Consider the following 13,510-nt stretch of genomic DNA (forward strand, 5'->3'; position numbering starts at 1 on the left):
GACAACATCTAAAGAACTGCAGGCCTCACTTCCCTCAATTAAGGTCAGTGTTCACGACTCCACCATAAGAAAGAGACTGGGCAAAAACGGCCTGCATGGCAGATTTCCAAGGCGCAAACCACTTTTAAGCAAAAAGAACATTAAGGCTCGTCTCAATTTTGCTAAAAAACATCTCAATGATTGCCAAGACTTTTGGGAAAATACCTTGTGGATCGACGAGACAAAAGTTGAACTTTTTGGAAGGTGCGTGTCCCGTTACATCTGGCGTAAAAGTAACACAGCATTTCAGAAAAAGAACATCATACCAACAGTAAAATATGGTGGTGGTAGTGTGATGGTCTGGGGTTGTTTTGCTGCTTCAGGACCTGGAAGGCTTGCTGTGATAGATGGAACCATGAATTCTACTGTCTACCAAAAAATCCTGAAGGAGAATGTCCGGCCATCTGTTCGTCAACTCAAGCTGAAGCGATCTTGGGTGCTGCAGCAGGACAATGACCCAAAACACACCAGCAAATCCACCTCTGAATGGCTGAAGAAAAACAAAATGAAGACTTTGGAGTGGCCTAGTCAAAGTCCTGACCTGAATCCTATTGAGATGTTGTGGCATGACCTTAAAAAGGCGGTTCATGCTAGAAAACCCTCAAATAAAGCTGAATTACAACAATTCTGCAGAGATGAGTGGGCCAAAATTCCTCCAGAGCGCTGTAAAAGACTCGTTGCAAGTTATCACAAACGCTTGATTGCAGTTATTGCTGCTAAGGGTGGCCCAACCAGTTATTAGGTTCAGGGGGCAATTACTTTTTCACACCGGGCCATGTAGGTTTGGATTTTTTTTCTCCCTTAATAATAAAAACCCTCATTTAAAAACTGCATTTTGTGTTTACTTGTGTTATCTTTGACTAATAGTTAAATGTGTTTGATGATCAGAAACATTTTGTGTGACAAACATGCAAAAGAATAAGAAATCAGGAAGGGGGCAAATCGTTTTTCACACCACTGTAACTCCACTTGGTCCTTCCTGTCCACAACTGACGTGGGACCATGTAGGGGTTGCATAATACAGCTTAATTCACTATGGTAATAAGGTATCAATTGCTGGCAGTTCCCAGGGCAAGTTCCCAGGGCAAGTTCCCAGGGCAAGTTCCCAGGGCAAGTTTAGAACAATTATTGCACATTGTCTGCAAATTTTCACAGACATTTAATGCAGTGTTTTTCAACCTTTTTTGGGCAAAGGCACACTTGTTTCATGAAAAAAATCACGAGGCACACCACCATTAGAAAATGTTCAAAAATTTAACTCTGTGCCTATATTGACTATATATAAAGTAATTCTCTTGAATAGGAATCAAATAAACACAAAGAAAGTATTTTCCGGGACATTTTCTCCACAAACCCACCCCCCCTACTGATTTTTTATTTTTTTTTATACACACAAAAATTTTATATATATATTATTATTAATTGTTTTCTTACATGTCAGGCTGCGGCATCCAGGGGTGTCCCGGGATTGTCCTCCGGTGGGGAGTAGGGCGGCTGTGCATGGGCCTGGCCCCTGGTGGATCTGGTCTGTCGGGGCAGGGCCCTGGGCAGTTGCTCCCCCCGGTCGGGTTGTGCCAGGGCAGGATAGTGCTGCCTCTCCTCTCTGGTTGCTCCGCCCTCCTGGATCCGATGCCGGATGACGTCACAGGCAGTGACGATTTCCGGGCATCATGGAGCCAGGAAGTGGAAGGTGTCCCAGAGGGGACCGGGGGAGTCTTGTCTTCACCTACGGCACACCAGGCAACATCTCGTGTGCCGCGGAACAGTGGTTGAAAAACGCTGATTTAACGGACAAATTCTCCATCCATAAGCATTGTTTGTTATTGTTGCAAAATCAAATAAAAACACACTTACAAATAAAGTTATTGCACATAAATTCAAGCTTTAATTTTATGTCTTTGCAACCCCCAGTGATTGTGGCTTTCTTTGTTCTTCAACGGAATGCTGCACACACATGCCAGAGCTTTCAGATTCTGGAGTTGGAAAGAGATGTAACATTGTAGATACAATTTCTAATACATTATCAAATCCCTGACCCATCATCCCCCAATTATATGAGGACATTTAAAATTCAGACAGATGCAGATATTATATATTAAAATATCACATGTTCAGGAATAAAATGCAAATGTATATTGGCTGATAAGCATTCTGTTCAGATGCCTACTGCTGTGGTTTCTATGGAACCGCCATGTGGTAAGCAATTAAACACCTCAAAATGTGTGAATACAGATATGCATCAGCAATGCGCCTTCCTTCCCCTGGTTTGACACTGCACATTATGTAATGACAATTGTGGCCTTTAATTAGCAGCAGAGCAATATATTTCATACTGCTAGTTCTGTAGAGTGATTTTATTATAGCACCAACCTTTTTTTGAGTGGCTTATAATACTTTAAGATGTTTTCAGATGTGCCTTCTTAGTGGAAGGTAAGGATTTAGTGGTTAGTTAAGTTGACCACATCATCATATGACATCTTGCAAACATGCTGACAGCCACCACTAGTCATGTGGAGGCAAATCTCATTAGAAACAGATTAATGAGTTTTGTGTATACAAGGTTATTCTAACCTTGGCTTAATGTTAAACATTTTGTTTTAAACTGTCCCATGTGTTTGAGTTCTAGGCAAAAATATATTCATCAAGCAGTAAAAGTTTTAGCTTGTGGTATTTTACTATGTAACATATGATTGCGGTTTTAATTTCCCCTAACGCAGAATGAATGAGAAGTTAACATTAAAGACACACTTTAAAAAGAAGCAAAGTCATTTAACCATACTTGGCTGTAAGGTTCTTCACACCATGCCTCTTGGAACAGTGCTTTTTTTAACTTGTACATGTAGGGGTACAAACGACAGGCCTGCCCAACCGACATCTGGCCTCAAATCGTCCAGATATTGATCGGACGGGTTACCCTTAAGGGTACCGGCAAATGGGGATATTTGCCACCCACAGTAAACTGGTGCTACTGTGAGTGACAAATCTCCTGAAGTTGCCTTCCCCTCACTTACCTTCAGATCGAGGGCTAATTGTAGGAAATTGCCTTCTCCCCGTGTGCCAGTGCCCTTATAAACATAAAACCTGGGAGTTTGTTTGTTTTTTTTACCTAAGCTTTTTCATCACTCTCAAGCTTATACAGTATCCTGTGTATATACAATGTCAGACTCCTCAGGCAACTTAGCAAATAGGTGCAGTCTGAGTTCTGCCGTCATTCTACACACTCCTGTAGGTTTGTTTTTTCATGTACAGACAGTGTAAAACTCTGACTATCAGTTACATTCCCCTTTCTCTCATTTTTAAGTAGTCGTTTCTGTATCATTTGTGTGGTTTCCCCCCCCCCCTCACCTTGGTTACATTTTACCAATAGAATATCTGCTAATGTCTAATAGTTTTTTTTCCTCTTTTCTTTCAAATCTGTACATGAACATTGCCATATAAATGTTTAATGTTTGATTATATATTTATTATTTTTATTTTTTTTTATCTTTATAGCTAGTCGTTTAGGCTTTTATTCTAAAGGCCTACAGTCTCTCTCAGGTGAAGATGTAGATATGATGGACATTCAGCAACTTTCACAAATGGTATCAAAGGTTTGTATTGCATAGTCCTATCCAATGAAATATTTCATATCGTACTAGATAAGAACTGGGTCTGGGTGTTGTTTTTTTTTAGTGCACCTGTACTCAGTCTGTTACTTGTGGCAGGTGCCATTTACATGAGGGTTGACATGGATTTTCCATGTGGCAATGTACCTCCTGGAATTTACCAGTTCATAATAAGGTACTTTGCTCTGTTTAACTGTATTTGAAGTTCTGCCTCTGATTTAAGCTGTAGACTTGATTGCTAATTTAAAACAGGTGGGGGGAAGGTGCAATGTTTTGTAATTTGCTATGAGTTGCACTTAACACCCACAGGCACTGGATAGTAAATAGGTAGAACATGGGCAGGATGTAGTCAACCCCTGGCATAGCCTTACATTGCTTATCATTCATGACAGGTGGAATGTAGCCTGTATTTAATGCTAGAGGCCAGGTAAAGACAGGCATTAAGTGCATGGCACCTTCACACCTGTGTTATGTGCCCCTCAGTGACCGTTATTTATCACGTTATTTTAAAGCAGCTTGTGTCTGTCATGGCTATAGATTGTGTATAGATTATAAGGGATACAGTTTCATACGGTGCACCTATAAATACATGAGCATTTATTTATTTGAATATAGATTTATGTATTGTTTCCTCCGTAAATAAGAACTTTCGTTGTGTGAAATAAAGTTTTTGAGTTCAAACTACCACCATAGTCAGGCCATGATTAATGACAATGTGCAGAGTGAGCCATGAAGCTTCCCAAATATATTGAAAAGTGATCCATAGCAGATAGTTAGATGGGCCACAGACCTAAGGTTCAGCTGGGGAAGTGTGAAACCCTGCCAAATTACATTAATTTGTGGGACATGATAGTATTGTTAACTGTACCTATTCTTTATTTTTCTTCTAGGTTTCTGTGTTTTATAGAGCCAGTCCCAGACACAAGTTAAAAATTGTGAAGGTAAGAATTTATTTTGCTTTTGATAATGGGAAAAAGCAGGATAAATCCAAGGTGGATGATAAAGTGTTAAATAGAACTGTATGAGGATGGGGTTCATTTCAAGAACATGTTTTTTATAAAATGAACAAAAAAAAAATCTATGTTGGGGCTATGGATAAAGCATGCAACTTTTGTCTAACTAGGCTTGGTGTGCTTTAGTTCATAACGTTGGACTGAATTTTTTCACTTTGACTGTTGTACCTCATTGGGGAGAATGTGTTTGGGCTCCTGTTTATACTTTAAAGCCCAACAGTTAGGGTGTAATTTAGGAGTGTAAACTTATTTGCTATCCTATAAATTCTTGGAACTGTGGCTACATTGGTGCTGTCCAGTATCTACAGTATACCCAAGTGAAGGCTGAACTTTAAAGGAAAATAACAGCAACCACTGCAATAAAAGATGGTTCTTAATCTACCAAGACCTCACACAGAGACATCAAAAAGGGAATTACAGTAGAGGTTCCCAATCTCTCTCCCAGTAGAAATCATCTATAAAACTGCAGTTTAAGTCATATAAACATTTTAAGGTTTCAAAATACAAAGTTTAGGCTTTTGTATGGCTTCCTCTAAAATATACTATATCTTTATACCTTGATAAATATTTATGAGATAAGCTTATTCAGTTGGGCAAAACAACTAAACTTTCAGATAAATAAAAATGTATTTTCTTTCTAACTGAACATACCTGATACCACTCAGTGGTGTTTCTTTCTGAGGCAGCTTGTGCTTCAGGGAATGGAAAGTTCTTTGGTGCTCACGTCGGGACCTTTAGCTTGTTTGACTTACCAACTCACAAGAAAACATTGTAAACACCATTTTAATGCAAGTGGCTTTGTGCAGTTTTTGTATAGGTTTTGCCATACTTCTTTTTTAAACTATGGGAACTTCTCTCCCCACGCTGTCTGTTCTAGCTGCACTTTAACAGAAACTGCTTGTATGAAGATATTTTAAATTTGAAACAGAAACAATCACATATACTTTTAGAATTGTTTATTCAGTTAAGCTTTTGTTCATTGTTCTTTTTGTGTAGTCCCTGCAGAACATTGGTGCAGTTGTGGCAATGACAGGTGATGGAGTAAATGATGCTGTGGCTTTAAAGGCTGCAGACATTGGCATTGCAATGGGAAAAACTGGAACAGATGTGTGTAAAGAAGCAGCTGATATGATCTTGGTGGAGGATGATTTTCAAACAATAATGTGAGTCTGGTGCTTTATTTTTGAGTTAAATATGTTTTGTCCATGGCCCACTAGGTATTAAGCGTAATCTGGTCATACACCAGAAGATCCAGCGGATTTGGAGAAATTGGCAACTTAGAGCGACCAATCACATGCTGTACCAAATTAAGCTCTTCCTGTCTTTAAGCCCCTTGGCCAACAACCAGACAATAATACAGGCCTGTAGATACCTACTGGAAGAGTGTAGTCCTTGCGACAGGATTTTCAAACCTGTCTGAAAGATATCTGGCTCCAATATTGGTCAGATAGGCTGTCTATTTGCCCCATTTCACAAGTCAATAAGATCTGATTATGAAGCTTGTCACTATACATGTGCCAGTCTATATGTGGTCCGCCGGAATGCCTGCCTGACTGGTATAAGGTTATAAAATTCATTGATGGGGTCATCATTGGCCAGTGGGCCAAACAGATCAGTTTGATTTGGCTTTTAGTCTTTGCAAGCAGCTATAACATTTAGTTACTGTTTCCAGGGAAATATGTTAGTGTGGTAGTAAAACATTCATTGATTTTTGTTAAATAATTTAGTTGTGATACTGCACATCACCTTGTTATCTAATTTACTGCAAGACTTAAGACTAATAATGAAGTGATTCCTCCTAAAAGAAGGTAGTTTGTGCAGTAAGGGGCTGTATTTCTCTCTCGGCTTTGTCTGGTTGCTTTAAATTATTTTAATTTGGTCTTGTTTGCCAATAAGTAACAGGATGTGAAATGGCTTTAATTTCAGGTCAGCCATTGAAGAAGGAAAAGGAATCTATAACAACATTAAAAACTTTGTTCGCTTCCAGCTTAGCACGTAAGTACAACATTTGTCACATTAGTAAACTTGGGAAATGATTAACCTTCTAATACAATTTTCTGCTGCTGGGACCCAAACTATTGTACACAGCCATGTCAACTTAAACGTCCAAAAAGAAAAACATGTGGCCCTTGGGCTGTCTCTGCAATACCCGTTTTCAGCCTGTAGCCGTAAAGCCAAAACTCGGTTATTGCTATTGTAATGCTTACTGTGTTTACCAATATATTGACATAGATATCCATTTCCATGTACTGTACTGTTTTTATTCTTTTATTATTATGTTTATTAACGTATGTTTGTAAACTGCCAACATATTCCACAGGGCTGTACAATATAAATTGAACATGTAGATTACATACAAAAATCCAACAAAACTAAGGCGTAAAGAGGGCCTTGCACAATAGACATTACTTGAATTTACTTGTTAAGACTTTAGAAATAGAGGGTTTGCAGTACTTTATGATATTTCTTCTTCTTACTGATCATTGGAATTTTTCCCTCAACAGGAGCATAGCTGCACTAACTCTAATATCCCTTGCAACTTTAATGAACTTTCCTAATCCTCTCAACGCCATGCAAATTTTATGGATTAATATCATTATGGATGGTCCTCCTGCTCAAAGGTAAAAGTGCACCTTGTATTGCTACAGTTATCCTATCATGTAGTATTTTATGTAAAATTATTAGGACTTTGGCTTAGTATTTGAGGTTGAAAAAAGACAGATATACATTATCTTACCCCTACTGAGATGGCTGCCTACGCACCAAATTTACAACTAAAAATACATTTGTTGGTTCAAGAATAACATTTTGGTAGAGTGAATTATTTGCTATGTAAACAGTATGTACATGAAGACCAATTGCAAATTACCTCAGAATATCACTGTCAGCATCAAATTAAAGGTTAATGTAAAGGTGAACTTCGCCACAGTGGAACAACAATGAAAAGGAAATGCAAAGAAATGCAAAATGAAGATGTGGAAAGTGATGAAAATGAAGATGATTAAAAAAGAATGTGAAGAAAACAACAGAAAGGCTAATGGATAAGGCAGAGGTGGAAATGTAGTAAGAGAAAAAGGGATGTAGCCATCAGATCTCACTTAGGTCTACATAAATGTGGGGGCTACTGTACATGTATTGTACTGTACTGTATAGCAGTATATATCAGGGCCCTGCTATACCTACATATAAATGTACAACCTAAATTGGTGGTTTGTGTTGTGGGTGTGTTTTGGAAAAAGGTGTGATTTAAAAAGTAGGGATGGAGTCACATAAGAAAATATATATATTTTTCTTGGGGGGCCCACTGTCATCTAAGAGCGCCAAGGTATGTCCCTCGTCTTCTAGAAGCACTGCTTTGAATGTGGCAGGGCAAATCAGATCAGTCTAAGTGATCCTTTGATAACAGGGTCTTATATTGCATTCATTGGAAATAATTATTTTTTGTTGTTTACTATGCTGGATTTTTGGGGTCTGCCTACCTCCAGCTTAATGAAAACAGTCTGGTTTTGCAGAGCAAGTTACAACAGGCTTTGACTAGTCAAAGTTCCCTGCTGTTTAATGTTAAACTACTATGAGGCTACCACTGCAGTGCATGGGGCAAATGTCACTTTTTGTACACAAATTTTGATTTCCCCCCCCCCTCACAATGCAGTGTTTTTTCCTAGAATTCCAGTGGCACAATTGTAAGTGATGCATCAATTTTCTCTTATAACCTTACATGTTTCAGTGAATTGACTCAACTCGCTAGTGGAACACTGGGTCTATGCAGGAATTTGAGGGTTCACTAGCATTAATGCATGCTCTTTTGCACTGTTCATCAAAGAAAGCTAGGCAAGTGCACTGGCACTCCCAGGTTATTTAGACATAAGTCCCTTTTTATAAATTGAGTAAGTGTGTGCACAATTTTGTGATACCACACCAGTAGCCTATATATTTATGTAATGATGACAATGTTTCTGGTGTTAATAAAATGTGTTTCTTTTCAGCCTTGGTGTGGAGCCAGTTGATAAAGATGTAATCAGAAAGCCACCGAGAAACCTAAAAGACAGCATATTGACTAAGAATTTGATCGTCAAAATACTCCTTTCCTCCATTATCATAGTGTGCGGGACACTGTTTGTCTTCTGGAGAGAGGTTTGTTTTTTTGGGTACCTTTTACAGGGAGCAGTTTATTTTAGCTATATGTCCATTTAGGCTTCTCACTGTTGGCATTGCAAATGTCGGGCCACATCAGCATAAATTGTTTTATAAATTGGGTGCAATTAAAATAGAACTAATGCCTGTGTTTTTGCTTTTGTCAGCTGCGTGATAACCTCATTACACCCAGAGACACAACAATGACATTTACCTGCTTTGTATTCTTTGATATGTTCAACGCTTTAAGTTCCAGATCACAGGTGAGGAAGCTTTATGTTCTGTTACTTTCAACAATATTGCAATAAACCCATTTCACAAGTAAGTTGGAAATAATGCTTGAGGGCCCATTAGCATGATAAACCAATGTGCAAAATGTTATTGAAATAATTGGGTACAGAGTTTTTAACAAATTTATAAATGTTTTGTCCTCATTTCTGCTTTATTTTCAGACTAAATCTGTGTTTGAGATAGGCCTGTGCAGCAACAAGATGTTCTGTTATGCAGTGCTTGGCTCCATTATGGGTCAGTTGCTGGTCATTTACTTCCCACCCCTGCAGAAAGTGTTCCAGACAGAAAGTTTAAGTATACAAGGTACAGAAACAGTTCTTTTAACACTAAAAAAGAGCTTGGCTAAGAAATACATAATAATAATGGGTCACTTAAAGGGAACTCAAAGAGCATGCTGTGAAATAAGGGTAAGTGAGTGGGGTTGAAAAAGCTTGCTTACTAGTGATCTGTTCTACACTAACTGCTTTCAGTCTCCCAGTATAACTTACTGGTCACAGTTAGTAAAGAGACAAATTACTCTTCCTTCTGAGCGGGAACCAAATTTCCTGTCTGGGGCGGCAGCAGTGATCTCCCAGTGGCTTTGGGTATCTGCACGAAAAAATTATATATCCACAGCACACAATTTGAGGGCCAATTTAAACATAGAAATTAGTTTAAAAATACAGGTGCCTGTCTGGAAAAAGCAACACAGGTTCCCCCATACAAACTGCTCACCGCTCAAATCTTTTGGTCCAGGTGCAACCTGCCCCGGACCCTGCGCTCAGGTGAAAAAACTCACGGCCAGGGGTAACTCACTTCCAAATAAGAAAGCATTATGCTTACCAGACAGTCCTGTTGACCCGGGTGCTCCTGCCCCGAGTCCGTAGCCAGGGGACAAATCTCGTCACAAAACTTCACACATTGGCAGTGCACTCCAAGTCAGCATAAAAAAGCCGCAACAGGTGATATTTAAATCGATCAACCTTTATTTGCACATCTAAAAAACACAGCTTGAGGTCTTACGCGTTTCGTGACAGCGCACTTCCTGCGCTTTCACGAAACGCGCAAGACCTCAAGCTGTGTTTTTTAGATGTGCAAATAAAGGTTGATCGATTTTAATATCACCTGTTGCGGCTTTTTTATGCTGACCTGGAGTGCACTGCCAATGTGTGAAGCTTTGGGTATCTGCCTCTGTCACATAAGGTTTCACATTTCAGTTGCCGGGCCTGTCTATTTTTACCCAAAGACAATGAGTGCATTCTATACCTCTAAGCTGCTGCGTCATGTGAAGCAGTTGCATCTGCTTGTGTCGGGTTTCCTGGCAGATGATCCATCACTGTTTTAGTTCTTTGATGTAGCACATTTTGTCATTTTAGGTTTACTGCTCCCTTTAAATGAATATTTGTAAAAAAAAAATAATAGTGATCTCAGTATTCTCTGACCTATACAAAGTGCACTGCTTTCTGAATTGTGTATTTTATTGTCACAGTAAGCAGTATTATACTTTAGCATTTATTGTTATAGTTACATGGGATTTTTCTTTTTTCTTTTAGATTTGGTGTTCTTAATAGGACTTACCTCTTCAGTGTGTATTGTGTCAGAGATCATAAAGAAGCTGGAAAGGAGCAAGGACGAGGATCAGAAACACAGCACCTCTACCTTTTTCCTTGAAGTATGATGCATATTGCATTGTTTTTAATTGGCAGCCAGGGGATCCGCACTTTGATGAAAAAAAGCAACTGCTCTGGGCTTCAGAGGTCCCATTGGGATTTTCCTTTACTTAGTGCGGATTTTATAAAACGTCCTCTTTGATATGGATAAAGGAAGCTCTCGTGGACTTTATATTCCTAAAATATGTGCTGGGGCCAGTGTTTGAAAAAAAGGTTGAAAAAAAAAAAAGATTCCTTAAACCTGCGTTTGGTTAGCACCACCCACCTGAGCAATGTGTAGGTTTAAGTCTTTTGTATAGTCGAACCTCATACTTTAGTTTATATTTTTATATATATTCTCTCCTGCTCAATGAAGGGGTTTTGTTACTAAACTAAGATTTTTTTTTTTTTTAAAGTCTGGAAAGTGTGTTCTGATCAAGCCCATACTGTATTTATTTTCTGCTATCTTGCATTTTACATTTGCTCATATCCTGCAAATCTTGTGGGCACAGGGTGTGACTACTGTCCTTTGAACTACCTGTGCAGCGCTATGTAACATTAAACTGAATGAATGTGATTGCTACAGCCAACCTGAAAGCTTATTGGCCCATCTGTAACAAAACTACTGTATTTACCAAGCGGTTGACATGTCATTGCACTGTAACATTATTTTAAAGCTAAGTACACAGTAAAGGTCCCGATATTTTACACTGAATTTTCTAACGGTTCCTACATTTTCTATGCTCTAATTTGTTTATCGTACCTGGTGAACTGTAATATCTATAGTCCGTCTTTAAATATGACTCTTGTGCATAAGAATGATCTACAACTCATGACATTTTGCCTTTGGTAATACATGGTAGATTGAAGACTCAACATTTTCTCTATATTGTCCCTAGACATTGTTAAAGGGGGTAGTCCACCTTTAGATTAGTAGTAAGTTTAGTATGATGTAGACAGAGATATTATGAGACAATTTGTTTTAATTTTTTTTTGGTTTTCACTTAGTAGTTTTTAATTCAGCAGCTCTTTAGTTAAGTATTTCATAAACTATCAGGTTGCTAGGGTCTTATCCAGCCTAGCAACCAGGCTGTGAGAGACTGGAATATGAATAACAGAAGGGCTGAATAGTATGACAACTAATACAAAGAAGCAATTAATATTTAAATTGTAGCCTCACAGAGCAATAGTTGCTGGGGTCAGTGACCCCCATTTGAAAAGAGTCAGAAGAGCAAGGTAATAAACTAAAAACTTCAAGGAATATATAATAAGACAGATTGCAAAATTGTTAGGAATAGGGCATTCTGTATTGTAAAAGTAACTTAAAAACAAAAAAACCCCTTTAAAGGGATAGTTTACCTGTCAGTTTACTTTAATACATTGAAGAATATAATACAGGTATGGGATCCCTTATCCGGAAACCAATTATCCAGAAAGCTCCGAATTACGGAAAACCCGTCTCCCATAGACTCAATTTTCATCAAATAATTCAGAATTTTAAAACCGGTTTTCTTTTTTTCTCTGTAATAATAAAGCAGTACCTTGTAATTGATCCTAACTAAGATAGAAATAATTCTATTATTGCAAAACAATCCTATTGGGTTTAATTAATGTTTTATTGATTTATTTTTTTTTAGTTGACTTAAGGTATGGAGATCCGGAATACCCTTGGTCCCGAGCATTCTGCATAACGGGTCCTATACCTGTATTATATAGTTACATAGGGCTGAAAAAAGACCAGAGTCCATCAAGTTCAACCCTTCCAAGTAAACCCAGAACCCACAAACCTACAATGACCTATCTATACACTCGCATGCATAAACCATATATACCAACATCAATACTGACTGTAGACTTTAGTATATTGATATTCTCATGTTTTTTATTTGGTCTTTATAGTTTACAGTTTTTAAATGATCACTTCCACTTAAAACACTCTGGTTAGTTGGCTTTAACGCGACCCTTATATACATATTCCATTCTGTCATTCAAATTACTGCCTGTTTGTTATAGCTGTTAAAATTGCTAATACGAGATCTGCTGAACAAGAAAACGAAATCATTCAACACAAAGAAATAAACGTTAAAGAACAATTGGAGATTGTCTCAGAATATTGCAATCTACATCATACTAGAAGTGAATTTAAAGGTCAACTACCTCTAAATATCAAGGGATGACTTATTGCGTGCCGTTCTTCATTATATTTTACTGCATTTGTTACATTGGTTATTTCCTTAGGCAGCTCGTATGCTGATAACTTGGAGAAAACCTTTCATTTAAAGCAACATGAAACTGGGGTTGTTCTGAAGTACTTTTGTCAGTGTTACTGTTGTGCAGATTGTATTGGGCCTCAAACCTTTTGGGCCCCTGAATTAAATATTTATTACCCTAAGTGATAGAGGGTTTGTAAACTACCCCAGTATAGTTGCTGTATTCTTATAAGAAGAGTATGGAAAATACATATATGGTAACCAGCATGAATGACATCTTGGGTGTTAGACTTAATAGCCTACTCATGTGCCACAGATATGCTCAGGTATGCATAGGGCAAATTAAGGGGGAGCAACGTCTCCTCCAAGCTGTGATGCTCCTGATCCCTTTTCCAGGACAGTAATCTGCATTCAGGGGATACAGCTGCAATGAGACACTTTAACTGAGCTGTAGATCAGAGGGCAGCTAAATGTGATTAGCTGCACATAAACATACATGCTATGCCTTACTAAGCCACTCGTGTGGTGGCCAAATCAGGCTGATTCAATTGTTGGCTTGGGAGGCTTTTGCTTAACCATCCAGAGAGGAC

The 13,510-nt window shown here is 38.4% G+C and overlaps 1 protein-coding gene across 2 annotated transcripts in view; it reads left to right on the forward strand.

The window, feature by feature from the left end:
* atp2c1 (ATPase, Ca++ transporting, type 2C, member 1) overlaps window positions 1–11,425 on the forward strand; it is a 50,495-nt gene extending 39,070 nt beyond the window's left edge. For both annotated transcript variants that reach the window (XM_002937743.5, XM_018094993.1), the window contains exons 20-28: window positions 3,532–3,629; window positions 4,535–4,585; window positions 5,654–5,820; window positions 6,584–6,652; window positions 7,162–7,278; window positions 8,644–8,791; window positions 8,959–9,054; window positions 9,244–9,385; window positions 10,615–11,425. In XM_002937743.5, coding sequence (XP_002937789.2) covers window positions 3,532–3,629; window positions 4,535–4,585; window positions 5,654–5,820; window positions 6,584–6,652; window positions 7,162–7,278; window positions 8,644–8,791; window positions 8,959–9,054; window positions 9,244–9,385; window positions 10,615–10,739 — 1,013 coding nt within the window. In that variant the 3' untranslated portion in view covers window positions 10,740–11,425. The remainder of the gene's footprint in view (window positions 1–3,531; window positions 3,630–4,534; window positions 4,586–5,653; window positions 5,821–6,583; window positions 6,653–7,161; window positions 7,279–8,643; window positions 8,792–8,958; window positions 9,055–9,243; window positions 9,386–10,614) is intronic.
* The last annotated feature ends 2,085 nt before the right edge of the window (window positions 11,426–13,510 follow it).

Source organism: Xenopus tropicalis, chromosome 6 (genome assembly GCF_000004195.4).
Source record: "Xenopus tropicalis strain Nigerian chromosome 6, UCB_Xtro_10.0, whole genome shotgun sequence".
NCBI lineage: Eukaryota > Metazoa > Chordata > Amphibia > Anura > Pipidae > Xenopus > Xenopus tropicalis.